The 24,553-nt window shown below is 40.5% G+C and overlaps 1 protein-coding gene across 1 annotated transcript; it reads right to left on the bottom strand.

The window, feature by feature from the left end:
• Positions 1 to 1,289: 1,289 nt before the first annotated feature.
• plcxd3 (phosphatidylinositol-specific phospholipase C, X domain containing 3) lies at positions 1,290 to 24,249 on the bottom strand. Its single transcript, XM_054773017.1, has 6 exons — positions 24,028 to 24,249; positions 11,845 to 12,101; positions 9,381 to 9,554; positions 9,131 to 9,306; positions 7,495 to 7,596; positions 1,290 to 4,628 (listed from the first exon to the last, which is right to left on the bottom strand). The coding sequence occupies exons 1-6, from the start codon at positions 24,236 to 24,238 to the stop codon at positions 4,469 to 4,471; spliced, it is 1,080 nt and encodes a 359-aa protein (XP_054628992.1). The 5' UTR covers positions 24,239 to 24,249; the 3' UTR covers positions 1,290 to 4,468.
• Between the last annotated feature and the right edge of the window lie 304 nt (positions 24,250 to 24,553).

Consider the following 24,553-nt stretch of genomic DNA (forward strand, 5'->3'; position numbering starts at 1 on the left):
CAGTTAAGTAGAGGAATCAACATTTTGAAGCGTGTGCAGAGGTAGATAAAGCTGCTGCTGCCACCTTGTGGAGTTATTTAAAAAAAAAAACATCAGGAGGTTGCGTACAGCCACAGCTGTTAATGCCAGTGTTTTCTGACCTGGCGCTAATTAGAAACGCAAACGGTTATTTGCTTTTGTAGAACATGCACGCGGCGATGATAAGAGAAACTGTGGTTAATTGATTATCCATCCATCCATCCATTTTTCGCTCATCCGAGGTTGGGTTGCGGGCGCAAGTCCAAACTTCCCTCTCCCCGGCTACTTCGTCCAGCTCCTCCCAGCTGATTTCGAGGCGGACCCAGGACACATTGGAGAGACGAATACATTCATTAGACTGTATGCCTTCCCCGAGGCCTCCTACCGGTTGGACGTACCCTGAACACCTCCCCAGGAAGGCGTCCGGGAGGCATCCTGACCAGATACCCGAGCCGCCTCATCTGGCCCCTTTCAATGCGGAGGAGCAGCGGTTGTGCCCCCGCATGACTGCGCTTCTCACCTTATCCCTAAGGGAGAGCCCAGCCACCCTACGGAGAAAACTCATTTTGACCGCTTGTACCCGCGATCTTGTCCTTTAGGCCACCACCCAAAGCTCATGACCATAGGTGAGGGCAGGAACGTAGATCGAGCTCCAGCTCATGTTCCATCCTGTCCTCACTCATGAACACCCCGAGGAATCGGATGGCATCCATGACCCAGAGATGGCACTCCGCCCTTTTCTGGGCAGACTTGGACTTGGTTAATTGACTATAGTGTTAATTGGAGTATTTACTGTAGATTCCCATTGAATGTTCTTAACAGATAACACTGCAGTCTAGCAGTGTGCACAGCAGAGTGAAGCCTGACTGCCACCTGCAGCTTCAGTCTTGTTTGTTTACATTTTGACCTCACCGTGTACTGTAAGCAGGAAAGCAAGCAGAGCCAATCCAGATCCACATCATGTCGGTTTACACAAGTGTGATCAACACCTGGCTGCTCAGTGGCACATTACATAGTGAATTATGAAACACAGTCTGAGCAAGGTCACCCCGTGTGCCGCCGCCCACCCGCTCCATTCTCATCACCGTGGTAACCGGATTTTTTTTTTTTTGGGATGCTACTCAGCACGGAGCAGGAATCCAAGCCAAAAAGCTGTGACTGTCTACCCCAGATTAAGAAGCCGCTTGTCACTTGATTAGTATTGAATACCTTGAAATGACTCTCATGATGCAAGCCAGACACAAGACGTGAAGTGAGGGAAAGACACCACATGGCGTTGGAGGCTTTATTTATCTGCCACTTTTAGTTTTACAACAGCAAATGGACTCTTTTTGTTGGATTTTTGCTTGTTTTTGTACACCAGAAGATAAAGGCAATGACAACAGCTTTGACCAGGGGATACAATAATGACCTCACAACACAATTTGAACGCCCTTTTCAAGTCATTGGCTCACCATTGACTGCAATGGGGAGGATCCAGTGCAAGAAAATAATAAAACGGGTGCACAAACGATGTGCATCCAAGTGGTGTTTTAAAAAAAAAACTCATGCACATCACTACCAAGTTTGTATTAAAAAAAGAACTGAGTCATAATATTTAAGAAAGTGTCATGAGCCTTCGCCGTAAATTCAATACTTTACAATTTCTTGGCAATATATTATTTGCAATTACAGTATGTACAAACGCAGCACAATAGAAAACATACAGAAAGCACACAGGGGGCCGAAAAGAGTTGATTTTCCAAACAAAAAACCTTTAAGGCTGTGTTCACGCTTGTGATTCCGTACAAACATGGAAAAAAGATCATTAGTAAACACTTTGGTGCGGTTTACTTTGCGTTCACACTGGTTCTTCTGTCATGGGTCCAAAGACTGTGCAGCAATGAACATATGCATAAAGTAAGCACTTGATTGGGCAGCTTTTGTGACATATATCTGAGATATTCCAAACCAAAATGTTGTCTACACGGTTGAATACGGTGGTGATTTTTATATTCTGCTATATTTGCCATCTTAGAGTTCATGAAAAGCTTCTAAAATATACTTTTAAAGCCTGACAGCCTGGCATCTGTAGCAGAGCAAAGGACACTGAGGCGGCTCCTTCCATCATGGACAACCAGCATCATCTCCCAACAGAGGAGCAGTTTCAGTGGCCGATTACTATCACTGTCCTGCTACACCGAAAGACTGAGCAGATGTATTATTTTTGTATTGTGCATTATTGTACTACAAATTTGACATGATCTGTTCCATATTTATTTGTTTATTTATTCTTATTCTATTTTCTTATTTTGTTGTCTCTCATATCTTGCCTTGGTTGTTTTATTTTATTTTGTGATTAAGTTCATGATGACATTTTTGCAGAGCTGCTGGAAATGTGAATTTCTCTTGGAGCTAAATAAAGTATCTCTGTATCTATAGAGCGTTTAAAATGCTCCCAACGCATTTCCTCTTATGCATTTGTCATTTCTGCCTGCTTTTTTCGGTCATTTTGTCATTTGTAACGTTCACATTTGAGCCGAAGCGAACCGAACCGCACCAGAGTTCACTAACAAGGACCAAGACCGCTTGAGAGATGGGTGTCACACTTGAATTTACTGATCTATCTTGCAAGAGGTGGAATGAAAGGATAGTGGATCAGGAACTGAAATTCCAAGACATTTCAAGACATCTGATAAAGACACCAATGTTCTACTGCTAGGGCTTATCTAAACAGTTACTGCGCTATTTTGCTAAAGTTGAAGCAGAGCTGCAAAATAACAAACATCCTCAACCCCTGATTTTGGCAGTCCTCTGGCCTCTGACTTGAAACAAAGACCACCTCCAAGGTATGCGTTAGAAGAAACACAACAAAACACTGACGGTGACTCATGTACACTGCGCTTACAGCAGTAAATACAGACGTACAAGGAGGGGGGGCAAGTACTGAGAGGATAAACAGACAGTGGATGGACTCTTGTGAGCAGTATTTTTAAACATCACGACTCAGCACCCACCATGAATTCACATGGAGACACTTTTTCCTCCACAAACCTTTGCAGCAATACCGTTTTAATAAAAAAATTACAAGTAAAATAAACAGTGAAATCTTCTAAGGTGATGTTCCACGTTATAAATGGTATGAAGCATGTTTAATCTAAATATATATTTTTAAATAATAAATGTATGACAAATACATTAACAAAATAAAAAAAAAAAATCTGTCAAATCTTTGAATGATTAATTTTGATGATTAATGCTTAATCATTTATATTTGACATACAATACGTATTAATAATATTTTAATGGTTGAAAATCACTAATCTAATCATTTCATTAGAAATAAATAAGAAAATAACAGGAATTTTGCTGTTGAATGTATTTTTTTCTATATACTCTTAGTACTACTCTTAAAGCACATAAATTCATGAAAAATAAATAACAGTGATATGTTATTGTTCAAGTGACTATTTTGGAGGTTTTTGAACATATTCTCAGTGGTACGAGGGGTTTTTAATCGATCAATAAATAATAAAATGAAAATGCATTTATTAAAACGACATACAAAATAAAAACTGGGAAATCTTTTTGCTTAATTGACTATTTTGGAGTTTCCACGTACTCTCAAAGATATGGAGGAAGGTTTAATCAATAAATAAACAATACAAGTTTTAAAAAAATGTAAAAAAAAAATAAATAAATACAAATCAATACAAAATAAATTAAACTATTGTTTTGTTTTTTTCTATATTCTCTCAGTTGTAGGAGGGGTTTGAACAATAAATATAATTTTTTTTTTATCCTAAAATTTCAACTGAATAAGAAATTAACTGAAATCTTACTGGTTAAATGACTTTTTGGCCCGTATACTCTCAATGGTATGGATGGTAAAACACATAATAAAAGCAAAATAAAAATGTAGAAGATACACGTATGCAAGTGGGCCTGAATGTGTTGAATGAATGTGTTGTGAAAAACTGCGAAACAGCTGCATTTTATTCGAACGTACGTATGCCTGCTGACGATGGCCTACATAGAAATGATTACACAGAGATCGGCATCATGTCACACAGTACACGTTAGCAGAAATGCACACACTGTGCGTGGTGATGAACCCAAAAGCTTGACATTTGTATGGCAAAAGCAGTCATTTTTACAGCGCGGAAGGTAAAGGAAATGTACAACTCACTTGAAAAGGGGAGGGGCTTGTTGAACCCCAAATTAGGAGGCAGACATCGTCATCCACATAGCATTCTGACTAACTCATCCTCGCATCGTTGCCCTCTCTCACCGTGTGGTGGATCACTCCACTAGAGCCCTAAATAAAGTGAAAGGAGCAGCGCATCTCCTCCTTTCAAACAAATGGCAAGGAGAAAAGAGGTGGAGCACAAAGCCACCCCCCACCACCACCAACAGCAGCAGAGGATGGAGGGGCGACAGTGCTCCCCGACGGCCCCCAAGCGGACAGCTCTCAGGTGGCGTCGTCGTCATCTTCGTCGTCCAGGTGGTAGTTGAGGGTGATGACGGCGCTGATGAACTCTCCCAGCTCCACAAAGTCTGCAGTGATGATGTTGATGCCGCTCTCACCGGGTCTCTGGGACCGGATCCACTGCATCATTCCTGGCAAAGCTCTGCAAAATAAATGGACAATTCTGTTGGGACCAGTTTTATCCAAGAGGAGACTGAGGGCAGCTAGAAATAGTCAATAATACATGGTACAGAACTGATTTTTTATTTAATCAATGATCACACGTTTTAATTAAAGTTATACATTTATTTAATGTATTTATTTTTATTCAAATAATAACTTGTAATATTACGAAAATAAAGTCGTAAATGTACGTGAAAAAACTAGTAACTTTATGTTACAGGCTTTGCCTGAGACAGCTATGAAAAGGGGACCTTATGTTACCTTTGGCCTTGGGCATGTGGAGGGGGCGGGGTAAGGAGGGCGGAAGTGTGAGCGCCGCATGTGGGAGAAGGGCTTGACATGCTCATCTGTTTGTGCTCAACTGCTCTGTTGTGCTGCCACGTTATAAATACAAGCTTGCCTTTTCTTGTAAATTTACGACTTTATTCTCATAATATTACGACTTTATTCTAGTAATATTACGGCTTTATTCTCATAATATTACGACTTTATTCTCATAATATTACGACTTTATTCTCATAAATTTACGACTTTATTCTCAGAATATTATGCCTTTAGTCTCGTAAATTTGATTTATTCTCATAATATTACGACTTTATTCTCATAATATTATGACTTTATTCTCGGAAATTTACAACTTTATTCTCATAATATTACGACTTTATTCTCGTAAATTTACAACTTTATTCTCATAATATTACGCCTTTATTCTCGTAAATTTGAGACTTTATTCTCATAATATTACGACTTTATTCTCATAATATTACGACTTTATTCTTTGAAAATTTACGACTTTATTCTCATAATATTATGACTTTATTCTCGGAAATTTACAACTTTATTCTCATAATATTACGACTTTATTCTCGTAAATTTACAACTTTATTCTCATAATATTACGCCTTTATTCTCGTAAATTTGAGACTTTATTCTCATAATATTACGACTTTATTCTCATAATATTACGACTTTATTCTTTGAAAATTTACGACTTTATTCTCATAATATTATGACTTTATTCTCGGAAATTTACAACTTTATTCTCATAATATTACGACTTTATTCTCGTAAATTTACAACTTTATTCTCATAATATTACGCCTTTATTCTCGTAAATTTGAGACTTTATTCTCATAATATTACGACTTTATTCTCATAATATTACGACTTTATTCTTTGAAAATTTACGACTTTATTCTCATAATATTACGCCTTTATTCTCATAAATTTATGACTTTATTCTCATAATATTACAACTTTATTCTCGTAAATTTGAGAATTTATTCTCATAATATTATGACTATTCTCATAATATTACGACTTTATTCTCATAATATTACGACTTTATTCTCGTAAATTTACAACTTTATTCTCAGAATATTATGCCTTTATTCTCGTAAATTTGAGACTTTATTCTCATAATATTACGACTTTATTCTCCGGAATTTTTTCTCATAAATATACAACTTGATTCTTGTACATAAATTTACAACTTTATTCTCGTAATATTACAAGTTTTTTCCTCATTAATGTACAACTTGACTCTTATAAATTCACGACTTTATTCTCAAAATCTCAGATTATTATTTTTTTTTCCCCTCAATGTGGCCCTAATACTCCGTCGGCCTAATACGCCGTCATAGAAATTAGTGAAAAGCAACACAAAAAAGGTAGAATGAGGTCAGTGTTAAAACGCCTGAGGAAAGACAGCGGCAGGCCTGTTTGATGATTACATGAGTCAGTGCTGCTGTTTGTGCTTGTATGACTGTATAACCTTCAAAATAGCTGATTCCTTTGGTGAAAAGTTGTCAAAACACGCACCTCCACTGTATTGCCTGTGCTATTATTTTTTAAGTGGCGCTGTTATTAAACCCCAACGTTTTACCCCATAAGTCAGACTGACTTGAAATTTCTCACACTCGCAAAACGTCTTTGCAGGGGTATAAGCAGGACTTAGCAACCAATTGCCCATAAGTCTTTGACCATTTGTCTAATATCTATCTGTATTACTGGTATGTTTATGATGTTTGGCGCAATACTGTTCCACTACAGTCCTATAGGTGGTCGTAATGTGTATTATATGTTTGCTAACTACCTGACTCACAAAACCAAACCAGTGTTTCCCAACCTTTTTTGTCTTGTGTACCCCCAGAGACTTTTTGTCATACCAGGAGTACCCCATCACTAACACACTCGTAACTACTATGATTTTGCCGCAGCTGTGCCACAGGTAATTGTCTCCACGGGGAAACTAGTTGTAGCGCACACGTTCCATTTTATTGTCTTAATGTGAAATGACTGAGAATATTTACTTATCAACTTGGAAATTAAATGTTTCCACATAACCCCTGCAATTTGCTCGTGTACCACTAGGGGAACGCGTACCCCTGGTTGGGAATCCCTGCACTAAACAACAAACCTGGGCATTTTCATAGACTCCCACCTTCCATATACCTGACTCATGTGCATTCACAGAAAAAGGAACAAAAGTCAAATAAAAAAAAAATACGGTTCACTCTTATCTGATCCGCATGAAAATTTAATGTGTTCTTCCTTAGCCTATGACCCACCCTTCACAATGTTGATGTTTTATTATTCTTTTGTAATATAATTCTCTTTATACTCTAAGAAATGGCTGCCCAACCGAATGGTTTCAACAGTGGGGTTGAGGGTTCAGTCCTTTGCTCTGCCCAAGCCAACGTCTTAAGAGACTTAGCAAGCAGCTTTGACCACATCACACTATAACCTTCAAAAAAGCTGCTGAATTCAGTCAAAAGCTTACTAGTTTGCATTATTATTGCACTAAGCCTTACTAAAGTCCCCATGTGAACAGGCTATCTACACACCTTTCTGTGATTGTCTCTCGGAGTCCACTCGCCACACCCTTCATCACGGTGCTGGCCTTTGGTGTGAGAACCACCTGGGACACGAAGAAGGTCCCCTTCCTCCTGCAGGACACAAGCATTCCCCATTGATTTTGACCAATACAGTTGTCCCTCGATTATCGCTCCCTCGCTATATCACGTTAGATATATATCGCTATATTTCTTCCTCATCTTCCCACATCCCAAAGACATGCATGCATGTTCATTGGCAACTCTAAATTGTCCATAGGTATGAATGAGAGTGTGAATGGTGAACACGTGCCCTTCGATTGGCTGGCGACCAATGCTAAGCTAGCATGCTAAGAGTGTAGCATAAGAGTTGCACGATGTGGTGTAAACAATGACTAATAGGAGTGTTATACCATGTCTACGGGCCTCTAACAATTAAAAAAAAATTATTTAGAAAGTCATAAACAGGTTTTCTATGTGCTAATTACAAAAATATTTAATTTCTTAACACTGAATCCTCCATCCATTTTCTTCTGCTTAGCCGGGTCTGGATCGCAGGGCCAGCAGTCCAGAGTTCCTGGTCTCCAGCCACCTCTTCCAGTTCCACCGGGAGGACACCAAGGCGTTCCAAGTGCCAGCTGTGAGACATAATCCCTCCAGCGTGTCCTAGGTCTGCCACGGGGCCTTCTCCCGGCTGGGCATGCCCGGAACATTTCACCAGGGAGGCGTCCGGGAGGCATCCGGACTAGATGCCCGAGCCACCTCAACTGGCTCCTCTTGATGTGAAGGAGCAGCGGTTCTACTCTGAGCCCCTCCCGGATGACCGAGCTCCTCACCCTATCTCTTAGGGTGAGTCCAGCCAACCTACGGAGGAAACTCATTTCGCTTGTATCCGCAATGTCGTTCTTTCGGTCACAGCCCAAAGCTCATGACCATAGGTCATTGAATCCTATACCGCCGTTCATTTATCGCCCCCGGGTCTGGAACCAATGTTTGCAAAATACAAGGCAGAAGAGTCTTGAACTTGTTTTGTTCTGCTTGTCTCTATGTATTATTAGTTATTTATTATTATACTGATTACTATATTAATTGTGAAAATAATCTTAATAATAACATCATCATATTGTTACATCACCTTATCATTATTCTATGTATTTAAAAAAAATCACATATGGAATACAGGAAGTGAATAAAGTGTACTGTACAAGATGTGGAACGGATGGGGTGTCGGATTAAATAAGCTTTGCTTCTATCGACTCCTTTTGGACATGTGGAACTGTGAATTGAATTATGTGATTCCGTTGTAACTTGCATGCGTGTTCAGATCAAATGAAACCAAACCAAAACCAAACCAATGAACGCTGTAATCGAGGGGCGGGTGTACTCACGTACTGTACTGGCAAGCACATGAATTCACATTGATTCGCAAATGAATGTCTTGCTTTCAAAAGGGACAGAACATGAAAACGAGTCAGTATTTTTTCCCTCCGAAAAAGACAGGTCGTCTCATATTCGGGGTAATAACACAGTAATACATACAATAATATTTTCTTTGTGATCAATGACAGCGATTGTTTCACATACAAAACCACTAGCGGTGATGCTATCCCGTTGACCAAATAAAAAGACAAATACGGTAGTTGCTAACCTGCGGTCAGTGACAGAGGCCTGGAGAAACTGAACCAGCTTTTCGGGGTCGGTCGTGTTGGCCCAGGGTGAAGGCATCATCTGGCCAGGCCACAGGAAGGGCACCTCCAGGGCCATGGGGTGGTGGTAGAAGACGAGCACCTGGTACTCCTTCTCCCAAAGATACTGCAGACACACCTAAGGGTGGACACAAAATTGTGACGTCTGATTGTTGTTAATCCTAATCTGTGAGTGTGAAGCCTTCACAGTACCTCCTGGGCAAAGACAACCGGGCACAGCTTCTCTCCAAACACGTCCTTCAACATGGCCACCAGTTTCTCATGGTGCAGGTTCTGCACGCCGTAGAAGTGGTTGAAGTCCAGAAAGACCACCTCTCTGGCGTGTGCTGACAGGAAGCTGCTGATCTGCTCAAGACCTTCTCGGACCTCCAGAAAACAAGGTCGGTTGAATTTTTTTAAAACGATAGCTCAACGCTAATTTGGATCAGCACCTAATTGTACACCTTCATAGACACACACCTCACATACTGCAGGCTGAATTTTGTTAGCAAGAGTCAGTCGTTATTCACTGGTAAATTATGAAAAATAAACAAAATTATGCTATTTTGAAGACCTATGAAGTAGTCGAACAGGATTCCTGACCCAATAAAGAATAAGAGGAAATATAGATCTGCACGTTTACACAGATCTGCAAAACTGGATGTTCTTCCTTGGCCCATGCCCTTCTTCTCTACAAAGTTTCATGAAAACCAGTTTAGTCAAACAAATAGACTAGACACAGACATCTGCCAAAAGCCTACGGATGCTAATTTGGATCATCACCAAATCACACTTTAACAGATATCCGCCTCTTGAGTATGTCTGCATTTTGTCATTTAGATTCATACATTATTCAGTGAGAAATGAAGGACAATGTTGGAAAATGGCTCACAAACAGACCCCAATCAATCCTTCATTTGAAGCAGCACAAAACTGAACATGTTCGTTAGGATTCCATGCGGTCATGACTAAGTCATCATGGGAAATGACAAGGTAGTTGTTTACGTAGTTTTTGATATTTTGCTTTATTCACGACTAGGGTTGGGCATCGAGCATCGATGGGAACGGGGACTAACATTCAGATTCTCCTGGAGTCGTTGATTTAAAAAAAAAATAGATTCTCACTTTCAGTGATCGACCAGCCCGCTGACCCAAAAAAATGGCCAAATAACCCCAACGAAGAAGAAGCGGCAGGAAGCATTTGTGTTCATCCAGTTCAACAATGGACAGCGTCCGACGGCGCTGTAAAGTTTGGCTGAAATTCTGCAAAAAAAAATGACCGGTCGGCACAGTACAACATTTGTAACCCCATCATATCAGGCAAAGGAGGGTGCACCACTAACATGATCAAACACCTCCGGATAGACGGTGTACAGAGTGCATGACATGGTTAACATGGTTAAGTTACACTTTGTCTATTCCGCATCATAAGACACTCTCCAACACATAAACAACAGGATATGTGTAATTGTGTAATTTCATGAGGTTTTCAAAAATAAAAGTCATTTGTGAACATGTACTCCTTTGTAAAGAGACTCCAAAACATTTATGTTCAAGTTCAATGGTTTGATACTTATATACTGGCTAAAAATAGCCCGGTGAGAAATTCATAGTAAAGGAATTCATAAGAAGTTTGTATCATAAAAAAAAAAAAATCATGGATCCATTCAGACATTTCATCCAAGAACTTTGCTTAGCGCCCTCGTTTAAACCATGCAAACTTTTATGACCGTACCTCTGAAAATAATCGGAATTGAGAATCGTTAGCAACCAGAATCGGAACCGGAACCATAATCGCTCAGATTCAAACGATGCCCAACCCTATTCAAGACAAAACCTTGGTTAGGGTCATTAATTTGTTCCAGAACGTCCAACTCTAACCGAAACGAGCGCAAACCGAATCAATTTTTCCCATAAGAAATCATTTAAATTCATCCACTCCAGAAAGCCAAAAATGTTAACACAAAAGACATTTTTACAGTTTTGCAATTATAGTTTCAGATGCACAAAACAATTCCAAATGCATATAAATAAATACATAAAAATGGTCAAGCAGGACAGTGCCACAACAGATCATTATGTATTTTTTAGTTAGTACAGAGCAGATTAAAACGCAAAAAATGATTGTTATTTTGCTGTGCTGTGGTCCAGTTGGACACTAATTTGTCATTCAACCAGCCTCGTCGGCATGACCGACTTTTATAAACAATTTTATTACGCATTGTGCTCCGTGAATTCTGCCTAGCAACAATTGACCTCCTAATTGTGACCATAAAGATTGGAAAAAGTATGTTATGTAAGATAAATACTGTAGATGAAGATGACATCACAAGCAATGACTGGAGTTGCTATAAAGATTGACACGTAGACCAAACGACAAATGAACGCTGACTAAAAAAAGCAGCCAATGACTGAATCAGGGAGGATGTGCGTGAAAACTTCGTAAGAAACCCAAATGTCACTGAAGAGCGAATGAATACATGCTGGGATGGAGGGAAGGTGGGATGGACGGACGGACTTGTGCAATGACTGACATGTAGACCACCTAATGACTGAATGAACAGTGACTGCAAAAGCGGCCTATGACAGTGCGGGAAGCTGGGACGGAATAGGACACACAAGTCCCAGGAAAGCACAAGAACACGTGCACAATGGGATAGCCAAGTTATCGACTTACGGTGGCACTGAAGAGTCCGTGGGCAAAGTAGAGCTCGTTGTCAGGGTCTCGGGGTTTAGTGGAAATGCGCAGGTCGAAGAAGCGGATGCCGGCCTCCAGTTGGCTGTTGAAGTTCATGGTTTGCGTGGCTAACCACTTCCTCATCAACTTCTTGGCCACCGTGCCGAAAACCGACACAAAGTTCTGCACTGTCTCCGGCTGCTCGGGGCCCACGGGAGACGCCTCGTCAATGTAGAAGCTGAAGGAGTCATGGGAACCTGAAGGGAGGAACGCAGTATTGATATTTGTTGTACAGTATTTGTGTGGTCTGGATGAAAGGAGATGGGTCAGTGCGGTACCAGGGAAGCAGCCCCCTCACCATGGCAACAACTTTCTGAATAACAGCAGCGGGGTTGATAAGTCATAAACTTTGACAACGTGAAAGTGTTTTGAAAGCGCCATCATCACTACATGACGCTTCTCAGTTAAGAGTCTGCTTTTTGTCTGCTTTCTATGTGCTTCTTTCTATGTACGCCTCTAGAATGCCTTTAAAGTCCAACACACATAGGCTAGAACTAATTAACAACCAATATGTTTATTCATTTTTTAACATGATCAAAAACAGAATATACAGCAAAAAAAAAAAAAGCTGACAAAGAAATACAGCAAATACTATTTTAGCAAAAAATAAGAAAACAACAAATGTAAATTCATATACAGGTATAATAAGAATAATAAAATTAAATACATTTTATATATATTTAGTAAAGTTTATTTATTTATAGTGTATACAATAAAACATACATTTCTTTTAAATCCTTGTGATCCAAAAAAACGTTTTGAGGTAAACCCCCTTTTAATGTTTATGTTTAAAACCATAAAACCATCACTGATTGCAAAGGTGATGTTTAAGCAACATTTGAACATTCCTAACGTGTTATGCAAGCGGAGAACTGAGTGAACCACTGTATAATAAAACTAAAATAAAGTAAAACTACTCACAAGGAGGTCTTTGTAGAGTGATACTGTCCCCTAGTGGTGTGTTTTTGCTATTGCTGGACTTGATAAGTGTGTGTAAGTGTAAGTGTAAGTGTAAGGCAGCGTAAGTGCAGTAATTTTCTGCTCTATGGTTATTATCACACGTTTCCCCTTTGTCATCACCGGTAGGCTCACTAGTGATATTTTGGTGGGTGCTTACCCAAAAAAAGGCCACTCCAAAAGTAAAAATAAATAAATAAACGGGAGAGATATACGATAATTGGGCGTCCTTATCTGACCCACTGTGCGTTTGTATGCGTCATGTTACACAAAGCAGACAAATACTTTTATCATGCGCCTGTTTATCATTTCTATAATCAATTTCTCATTGTCTGTTCTGTCTCTCAGTTGAAAGCACGCACACGCAGTCACAGTCCAGCCACCACTGCGTCCATTCGTGCCATGGCAAAGCTTTCGAAGTTGTCCAACACGAAGAGACAAAGCACTGTTGATAGGCGAAGCAGGTCGGCACCGCCGGGGTCACAGCGGGGAAGGGAGCGTGACCTCGGCCAGCTGCAACAGCTGCAGCTAAAGTTACCGCCAGGAAGGATTTATCTTCACTCTCTTAAAGCTGACGATAAAAAAGCATACAAAACTGAAAGGTGGTCCTTCTGGAGTTCATACCACATAAACTACACGATGAGTTATAATGGACAAAATGTATTATTTATTAAATACACGTCCATGTAGCCCGGAAAATAGTTGAATTCATCGGACGAGAGCAGCCTTTCTCAGTTCGCCTGAAGGAAGGCGCCTCATTCTCTGGAAGTTTCAGGCGTTGTCTAATCAGTAAAATATGGTTTTGTCTAAATGAAGGTGATTCTATGGTTCCATTTTTCAGATCATAAAGTCAGTAGCAGGGGTGCAGACAGGAATTCTGGGTCCCATGAAAAAAAAAAAAATCACATTGTTCCCACCCCCATTAATTAATTACTAATTTGATTAAAAATTACCAATTTTTTGGGCCCCTTGGCAGCCAAGGGACCTTGGAATTGTCCTGACTTTCCCCTTTATACGGCACCCCTGGCCAATACCACTCATCATAAAATTAATCCATGTGGTCGGTATCGGCCGATTTCAGTCCTGGATGATCAGTATCGGTATCGGCAGCCAAAAACCCTGATCAGACCATCCCTAACTGCAAGTAATGATTATTTTCTGAGTCGATTAATCTGAAGCTTGCTGTTTCGATTAATCAAGTAATTGGTTAGACCCGAGACCAAGGGTGGCCAAAGTGCAGCCCGGGGGCCATTTACGGCCTTTGGCACATTCTAAAAATATGATGAAATAAGAGATAAATATGAGAATAAAAGAAAAATAAACAAAACAAGGCGTAATATGAGAAACAAAAACAAAATAAGTTGCAATTTTTAGGAAATTAGGTTTGGTAAAAGTAATAATATTACAATAATAAAGTCTAAATATTGAAAAGCCACATATTATAAAAAAAAAAAAACAATATGCAAGAAGAAAGTTACAATATTCAATTAAAAAAGGAAACGTTTGCAAAAAAGTGTAATGTAATGAGAAAATTAATAAAACCCTTTGTCACCAATGACAAAGCTGAGATGCAGGCTGTTTTTTTTTTTTTTTTTTAAATGTCTTTGCATGTCTATACGGGTTTGTTTAAAAAATGTATACGTGTTACGTGCATTTTTAGATTTTTTCTGTATGATGTCCTCGGTGGAAAAAGTTTGGACACCCCTGCCCAAGATGGACCAAATCAGTAAGTAAAAAAAAAAATCACCAACAGTTTGTGGTTTGGTCCACAACACATCAGAAAAGAGGCAAAAATGTTGATCACTGTTTTCCAAAGTCAAGGCTGATGTGTGTGAATGTCTTGTTTTGCCGAAAACACACAAATAATAGGTCTGCTTTCATGGATGACTAAGGACATTTCACAATGGACAGGCTGAAATCTGAGGATATTTTGATTTTTTTACTTAAAAAAATGATTCATAAAATCCAAAAATAGTTGCTTATTAATCATATTATCAATTATCCATCCATCCATCCATTTTCTATACCGCTTAATCCTCATTAGGGTCGCGGGGGCATGCTGGAGCCTATCCCAGCTGACTTCGGGCGACAGGCGGGGTACACTCTGGACTGGTCGCCAGCCAATTACAGCATATTATCAATTAATCATCGATTAATTGAATTGTTGCAGCTCTAGTTTTCTGTATAAATTGTAATTAGTTTCCTATTTAGTTCAGCAGGATTCAGCTGCTGCTAGTCGTCGATTCAAAGCTTATGTGTTGTTTTTTTCCCGTGGACTTGAATCTTCGCTTAGTTTCATCTTGTGCTCAGCTGTGGTTGTGTGCTCGACGCACCCCAGTAAGCACGTTTCCTGTTACCTGGATTTATTCCCCTTTTGTGCGCATTCCTGTGACCAGCTGGTGAGTCTTTGTGTTTAGCCTTAGCGTTCCCTCCGAGCTCCTTTACTTGTTTTCTATCTTCTTTTTTGTGTCGTGCCGCTAAGAGCAAGCCTACCGTTTGTTGAAATAAAGACTTTCTTGGCCGCACCAGCCACACATGTTGTATGTCCACACATCCCGGGATAACAAACACTTCACAAAACCATTGCTAAAAGTAGCATCATTCACCCTTTGTTGCACATGGATGCAATATTAATTGTTAGGAAGGTAAGCGCATCCTAAGATTGTAATAAATGCTGAATCCCCCCGTAGGCAAACAAATAAAGCTGCATTACAAATGAAGCAGTACGCCATCAAGCCTGCGCATTATTCCATCATGTAGAAAACCAGCAAACCCTCAGTGGGATATCAGGCCTGGAGGTTCTCACTCGACATTCTGCCAAATCTGCAGAGCATCCACAACAAGATGAGAAGAAAACTGAGCAGAGAGAAGCAAACCGCTGTGATAACCGCTTGTGTCGTTAAATACCTCTTGAGAATGTGCCAGAAGTTAGAAAATATTTCACTTCACAAACACGTCAGGCAGACAATGAATGTGTGCCCTCACAAATCTCTAAGCAGAAGCCAGATGTTCCAGGTGCTTTAAACACAACGTCTTCTGCAACATCCAAAATGTAGATGAAGACTCAAAATGGTGAGGAGAAAATAGACCTCTCTATTTTTTGAAATATTTTTTTTTTTATCACACGTAAGATTTAGGATGGAATTTAAGAGATGAAGAAATGAGAAGATGGGGAAAAAAATGAAAGCAATGAGAAAAAATAACTAGTGGATATGAGAAGATGAGGACATGGGAGTGAATCTGAGGAGATATGAGTAGCTGAGGATATGAAAGTGTGAGAGAAAATGACTGGAGGAAGATGAGGCAACGAGATGAGAGGGGAGGTGATGAGGTGAGGATTTAAGTGGAGGTGGTGGAGGGAAAAGAGGATTTGAGGAGATGAGATGAACAGTGGATGAGGAAATAAGGAGAGAAGAAATGAGATACAAGGCGGAAGACGAGGCGAGAAGGTGGAAGGAACTGATGAGAAAATGAAGAGAGGATTTGAGGGGATAAGGGGAGAAATTAAGGACGGCATGATAGAAAGACAGTGGATGAGGAGGTGAGGAGATGGAGGAGGAAATGAGGATTTAAGGAGATAGGAGGACTTGTGTAAAAGAGATGGTGAGAGGAAATGACAAGAGGATGTGAGGAGTTGAGGAGAGGATACAAGATGATGAGAGGAGGAAGCAAGGCGAGGAGGGAAGATTAGGAAAGGATGCAGGAGAAGGAGGAGATTAAGAGACTGAATAAGAAAAGGGGGAGAAGAAATGAGAAGAAGGGAGAACATGAGAGAACATTGGGAGTTTAATTGAGATGACGAGGAGATAAGATGAGAGGAGGAATCAAGGAAGGGGATAATTTAAGGAAAACTGCACTTTTTTAAAATGTTATTTTACTCATCATCACCAATCCTTACGTGAGACATGAATACACACATCTTTCTCTTTTCTGGGTGTTGCAAAGATACAAAAACAGATAAAAACAGACAGGTCATTACTGCACTTAGTGGGACACACTTCTGCCTCCTGTATGGGCCGCTATTACAACCCCTCCAACAAGCTTTCATGGTTTTATTTACATGGTCCTCATATAGGGAAGCATTGTGAGTGCGACGCTGACACGCTACGGTGAAGCTAGTCGCTAGCTGGATAGTAGCTAGTAGCCAGTGAGGTGTGGCAGAGTATCAATACGCCAGCAACGTCGTTCCATCAGCGTAACAATGTTAATAATGATCATAACAACAATGCAGCTGTATATGCACGTCCCATTATATGTAATCGGAACGTTGTTGGCGCTTTTTGGAGTTTTTGCTGAAGGCTTTATAGGCGAAATAAGTGTTTCCCATTACCGGCATTCTCAGCAGGGTCTTTTTATCTGTTTTTATATCTCTAGAACGGCCAGAAAAGAAAAAGACATGTGTGTTCATGTCTCACACAAGGATTGTGGATGATGGGCAAAATTCCAATAAAAAGTGCAGTTTTCCTTTAAGCCGATGACAACAAATAGAGGAATCAGCAGGAAACATAAGGAGACGATATGCAGAATAAATAAAAAAAAATGTTAGGAAATGAGAGGAGGAAATGAGATATGGGGATGGATGAAGTGAAGGACGGGAGGAGGTGAAGAGTGGAGTTGGATAGATGAAATGAGGGAGGGGTTGATAAGCGGAAAGGAGGGGATGAGCGGAGATAAGACAAAACAGACTAAGGAGATGAGGAGTGGGAAGGAGTTAAGATGAGGAGACAAAGACAGAAGATGAGGAGAGGAAATGAGACGAGGGGATGAATCAAGGAAAGAGTTGAGGAGAAATTAGTAAGAAGATGAGGGGGAAAAAAGCATTGCTTCATCGACACTGAAGCACATAAATCCATTATGTGGACATGTATTCCACCCAAATCTCCATATGCACTTTTATCCCGCTCCCGGCCTAAAAATAGCTTTGGATGTGCACACTGCTACCTGGCTGGACCGTCCTTCCTCTCTTTGACTCAAGCTATGCTCCTTCTTTGCCCACCCAAACCACATACAGTACGCTTCCCATTTATTGGACTTTTAGAATCAAGACAAATGTCCTCCTGCAGGGAAACTCAATTAGCCGCCAACACTGCGGACCAGGCAGCCTGTGGAGAAAATCCATACAGAATCATTTCTACCATACAGCTTGTAAGACATCTGGATGCAGGATTTGATGAGAAATGTTACACGGACGCATTCAAAATATCCGGTAATGCTTTTTTGCTTTGGATTTGACATCCAAGAATTTATTCCCCCTTCCCAAATATCTCACTGGCACACTGACATCATAGCAACCATCATCGTCCTTGTTTGGGGATTAAGTGGCAACGGAATGATCCAGGGATTTAAGTCTCCTTTTTCTAAAGCAAGCTGGGCACACACAAGATGCCCATTCTGCTTCTGTGGATTTGATTTGATCGCCTCTGATATTTCAACTTAATACACTTGCTTTGCTGCTTTCCCCCCTTGTCCAACATACTGTTCACTTGTTAGAGCCTTGTTGCAAAGCTCACATTTTTATTGCAGTATTTTTAAGATGGAGTCATCAAATACGAAGCAAGTTACAGTGGAAGCCCCGTGGGCTCAAATTTCAGGCAAAATACAAGATGCCTCTTTTGGAAAATACCAACTTTGTTTTGTATTTGACATTTAAAAAGGTCCTCTATTATGCAAAACAGATTTTTTTTTTTATTAATGATGCTTTGACAATGTGTCCATAAAGCCCGTTTCAGCACCAAACGGGAGACAAAAAAGAATCTCCCTCACTTGTTTGCTCAACTTTTGAGAGTAGAGGCGCTCAAACACTCGCGTTTGAAGATACTGGTTGTTACTACGTCAAGGAGATGATAGCACCTCCAACCTGCCCAGAGCTGGATGAGCCTCCCCCATGTGTATTGCATGACATGTGGTCGGGGGAGGCAGGTGAGGCAGAATACCAACATAAAATAATTATGAACATTTGTCCATTGAACTGCACTATAAATGTACTTTGATTCCAATTGTTTTTTTAAACATTTTCTTAAGTAAAAATCACTGAATTTGCAGATTTTCTGAGCACATAGGAAACAAACCAAAGGTGAGGCCACCGTGAGTGTGGCTTCTCGGCTTAGTTCTCAAGCCCCGCCTACCGTCTGAGTGTACACCGAGTTGGCTAACGGCGCCAGCATGTCACCAATACTACATTGCAGAAACATTTATTAAACGGCAGGACTTTTCACAGTCAGTGTAATGTCTTTAATGGAAGTGTGGCGTCGTTATTCTTGCTAATTGGACAATAAAACGTATAGAAATGCCATACGAGACGCACCTGCAGTACCTCTGCATCCTGAAGGGGTGCCGTGCGTGAGCTCGAAGGTGCTCGTCAATGACGTTCTTCCGCAGAGGAAGGTCATTTTTTTAAGCAGAAAATCAAATGCATTCAATATATTTATATGCTCTGCTGAATGAATGAATGCATTTTCCAAGATGGAGGATTGTATACCCAAACTCACCAGGAGGTGATCAAGTCATTTACAAGTATCACAACTTTTCCTGGAGAAGGAAAGGCTGCATGTACTTCAAAAGCTCCACTTCACAGAGAATTTTACAAATGTAATTGTAGATATGAACAGATCCGAAAAACTAAAAATTAAGCAAAAAGCATTTCCCTCAATTAGTCCTCTCTCCAAGTGAGTTTACAGCCACGACACAACAACAAACAAAAGCAATGCAGTGTAATTACATTGGCAGAGAAAAGCTTGTTTCACGCCGACATAAGCACAAAAGATGTAAATTCACACAATATCGCACCTCTGTTGGCCACCACAGTCATACAAAAAGCCAGTTTGCAGCAGCAATCATCTTGCAGCTCCAGATAACAGCCCACCATCTCCCCCACCGGGGTGCCTGCGTGGGGTCAAATGGTGACGATACAACGAATGGTTTAATATATAGTAATAAGATCTGGAGTCATGGCAAGCACTTGGCTTTAATTTCCTTTTTACTGTAATAGACAATCCGCAATATGGCTTCAAAATGATTTCGTAAAATGCAAAAAAAAATTGTAACATTATATTATGTACATGGTTTTCAAAGAAGATGAGATGACATAAGAAGGGCACTACTCATTTTGTACAAAATCCCACTAAATTCAAATGAGAATAGGCTGAACATTGCAACATATAGCATAAAAAATGGTTTAATTGCAGTAAACTTGAGTTTAATCTTCAGTTGTTAGACTAAATGAACATTAAGTATATGAAGGGATTATAATTTCTTTAATTTACATTTTAAAAACGTGTCATTTTTTCTGAAAATGTAATATATATATATATATACATATATATATATATATATATATTTTTTTTACCCCAAATTATATTTTTCCTCATTCAAAGCTCTTTCAAGGAGCCTAAAATTGTATTGCTTTTCCAGACAAACTTGTACAATAGCGTAATTATACCAATAAATACTACTACTCATTAGGAGTCTCTCAGGGCTCTGTTTTAGCACCCGTATGTTTTGTTGCAAAATACATTTCCAGCTTTCTATTAATGGAAATGGGCAATATTCTAAGAAAATAAAATAGACTGCACACTGGATTGCATTGTGTTGTATTTACATAATACCTATTTTAAGCAATAGGCAGCTTGAAATGTGTTTTGCAATAAAATAAACTGGCCCTAAACAGAGCCACGGGGAACTCCAAATGAGAAAACAATGGAAAATGTGGCACTTTACTACTGCAGTAATGTATTGTGTGTCCTCCGGTTCTACTGCAATACTTGAATATTAGCTTGTATCATTGATTTAATAGATGCTAAAGAAGTGGAAAATCAAACAGCAACAAAGCATTTGCAGCCAAATCCTTACTAATTGCCATCATAAAGCACGAGGCTTTGAGCACAGTTGTGCAACACTGGCAGCACATGCAAACGGGGGACTGTTTATCTCTTTTGGCAACATCCCCACTCGCGAGCTCACATTGTCGAGTACTCCAAATTGACAAAACACTTGAGTCCGGATCAGTCAGCCTGTGTCGTCTGGGGAAATTTTTTTTCCCCCCGCAAAAAAACAAATAAGAAGTGCGAGGCAGCTGTCGTCAGCTACTGAAGTATGTCTCGTAAGACTCTAAACTCATAAATATAAACATTCTCCCATCTAAGGAGCAATAATGGAACTTTGAGAAGAAGCGATACCGGCATTGTTTGTTTCTGTCCGTCGTAGTTGGTCCCGCCTGAATAAAAAGACAGAGACAATACGTTTTGGTGTGAGAGGAATTAGATGCGCTAAATCCAATTGGAGCACATGGTCGCCGCTAAATAAATTCTCTTTGGATTATGAAATCTTGACAAACAATCTTGCCAACTGTGCACACCAAGAATAGCGTCAGAATGTGTTTATACAGAACTTGGATCCAAAAGAGGGAGGAGGAAGCTAGGATGAGAGCATCTGAGCTGCACCACCACCAGCACCAGCGTGGCAATGAGCTAGTAATGATAGCTAATTAAATGGGACAGAGCATGCTCCCATGCTGCTGCCTTGGCAAGGATCAACTGTGCCACAATACAGCCTGTGATTCAGCAAACGATGACACGGCAGTGCTGCTGTGGAGCTGCTGTCTCCATAATGTTGGACATACTAGTGTGCGAGTACCATGCCTTATTAACTCTCAGAACTTTGTGCATGAATGCCAAGAAAAGTTGTCGTCAAAAAGAAATGTCAATAAAATCAAATAATTGCGGACTATAGGGATTGCAGCATATCACAACAACGCCGGAGTGCAATGCATACAGTATATGGCCTCTGACAGCTGTGAGCTGCATATGGGATGATGCACATGTGTTCCTATTTCTGGAAATAGTCAATATGCTAATACAATACAGTATAACTGGACATTATGTTGTGTTGCGCTTTATTAGCATAAACCTATTTTCAGTAATGGAGAGATGGAACGAGAAATGAAAAGGCACAAACACAGAGCTATCCATCCATCCATTTTCTATACCGCTTCTTCCTCATTAGGATCGCGGGGGCATGCTGGAGCCTATCCCAGCTGACTTCGGGCGACAGGCGGGGTACACCCTGGACTGGTTGCCAGCCAATCGCAGGGCACATATAGACAAACAACAATTCACACTCACATTCATACCTATGGACAATTTAGAGTCGCCAATTAACCTAACATGCATGTTTTTGGAGGAAGTACATGGAGGCATTTGGGAGGAAGCCGGAGTACCGGGAGAAAACCCACACGGGGAGAACATGCAAACTCCACACAGAAATGCCCAGGGGAGAATCGAACCCAGGTCTTCCCGATCTCCAAGCTGTTACTGTGTTGGCCAACGTTCTAAGCACGAGACCACCGTGCGGCCACACAGAGCCATGAGGACTCCAAATGACACAACAAAGGGTAAATATGGCCCTTTGCCACTACAATATGTATACAGTGTGCCATCATCTGTTAATAGAATAGTGCCGCATCAAGTATTGGGAGTAGGGCTGGGAATCTCAGTACCTCACGATACGATACAATTCAATTCAATTCACAATACATCCATGTGATAACACCACTGTTAGTTCAGTGTTGGTGTTTACTTGCCCCTGTAAGTATGTAAGTAACACTGAGCTTGCCCGGACGTTGTGGGCTGCAGTTACACTACTCTTTGATGTCCAGTAGCCGGCGGCAAGATACGATTTGGTGGGCCGCAAATGGCCCGCGGGCCGCGAGTTTGAGACCCCTGCCCTAGACTGTTCCCCAGCCAATTACAGGGCACATACAGTATAGACAAACAACCATTCACATTCATACTTATGGACAATTTAGAGTCTCCAGTCAGCCCAGTGCTTCTCGAACAATGGGGCGGTCCCAGTGAGTGCAGACCTGCCAACATGTATGAATTTGTCGAGGAGAACATGCAAACTCCACACAAAGATGGCCGAACGGAGATTCCAGATCTCCCGACTGTGTGGCCTTTTACTTTTTTGCAACCTTGCCAGCGTTCCGATTGGATGTTTAGTAAGTGCTAACATGTGGTAGCAGTTTGCATAAACTACCACAAATTTAAATGCCCGACTTCCCATTTTCTGAAAGTTTTGCAACGTAATTTTTTTTCCCCCTCACTTTTGCCTCCTAATGATGTAATTGGACAATTAGTAAGCAATTTAGTCAGAAATTGAATAACTCACCCTATTTATAAACATGCAATTATACAAATGTATTTTACACTTTTCCTGTATGTCTGCATGCGACAGTTTGCAAAAATTACTCATATTTCCAGATATCGCCTATTAATTTTGCTTTTTCTAAAAAAAGAAAGTGCTCAACTGTGACTATTTCCTCAGCTAAACTATCCGCTTCAGTGAAAGGAAAGTTTCCCATAATAGTCTCACTGTTTTGCAACGCTATTAAGCCATCTAATTGGAGTTTTACTAATTGCTATGATCTTCCACAATTTCATCTTAATTAATCTTGCTATTATGTGTCATTAAAGTTGGAGGTGCGATCATAGCAATAATAATTTAAATGCAAACTATAAATGCTGGTCAGTACTGTACATCACAGCATATCATAGCCATGCCCTGGTACCATGCACATATGCCCTCTAGTGGACGTGAGCAAAATGACGGGGTGTGACATTGGACGCTTCAGTAGACATGATCACTTTTCCCATTTGCATCTCTTGTAGAAAGTCCAATTTAAACGATCAAAAAGTCATAGCTAAACCATCCCCGACAAAAAAATGTGTTCTTCAAATGAGAGATGACGATTATAACGGCCATCAGAATTTTTTTGGTCTAATTTTGAAACAATTTTTGGCATGCAGCATAAACATTTTCCTACCATGGTTGGTATTAATAGAGAGCAATGTGTGAATTTGCAGTGTGATCATCTCAGAGATTCCAGTGGCCACCACCCCTTTCACAAGTCTATCTTCAACATGGTCCGTAATGCTCATGATAAACCAGCATGCATTTTTAATATAGCTCCAATCACAACTACCACATGGATGGGAGGTTTTGACATACTTGGCACGTTGTGCAACAGGTCCATATGCATTGGACAGATATGAAACAAACTGAATGGACCTGGTCAGTGATGCACACACACGTACACCCGCATACACCCACCTACACACACGCACACACACAGTATGCAAACGGGCAGATGGAGCACATGGAGTTACTCACCGGGGATGGCCAAGTTGGTGAGCGGGATGGTGTGCATGCTCTGTGGCAGACTTGACATCCAGTCGGCGAAGCGCAGGTCACTTCTCCCGTGAGACGAAGCCATGCCGCCGCCACAGCCGTGCACAAAACTCGCTTTTTCCGGGACCTGCCTGCCTGATTGCTTGCTTGCTTGCTGCACACTCCTCCTCCTTCTCCCTCTCTGGACACACATCCTCACACGCTTCACACGCTTTACGCACACGCACCATAAGCAACAGTCGACGCCCCCAACGTCTACTGTGGCATCGCCACATCCCAATAAATTTGCAGCATTTTCACAGAAAGAATTGCAACAGATTAGCCATTAGAGTATTTGTAAATGATGAGACCTCTGCCAAGAACTGAAACATGTGCCTTCTGTAATGAAGAATGTTAAATACAAGCAGATTCAAGGAGAAACATCATCATAAATACAATCCAGTACTACAATACGTACAGTACTCTATATATCCAGTTATTGTCACATTACATACAGCCATTATGGGAA

This window comes from Dunckerocampus dactyliophorus, chromosome 4 (genome assembly GCF_027744805.1).
Source record: "Dunckerocampus dactyliophorus isolate RoL2022-P2 chromosome 4, RoL_Ddac_1.1, whole genome shotgun sequence".
Classification (NCBI taxonomy): Eukaryota; Metazoa; Chordata; class Actinopteri; order Syngnathiformes; family Syngnathidae; genus Dunckerocampus; species Dunckerocampus dactyliophorus.

Excerpts from the sequence above, each read along its gene's own strand:
- plcxd3 (XM_054773017.1), bottom strand. The coding sequence starts at position 24,238 with ATGTGTGTCCAGAGAGGGAGAAGGAGGAGGAGTGTGCAGCAAGCAAGC. Across the intron at positions 12,102-24,027 it reads CACCAACTTGGCCATCCCCG|GTTCCCATGACTCCTTCAGC; the intron begins GTGAGTAACTCC and ends TCCTCCCTTCAG. Across the intron at positions 9,307-9,380 it reads CGGTTGTCTTTGCCCAGGAG|GTGTGTCTGCAGTATCTTTG; the intron begins GTACTGTGAAGG and ends GTCCACCCTTAG.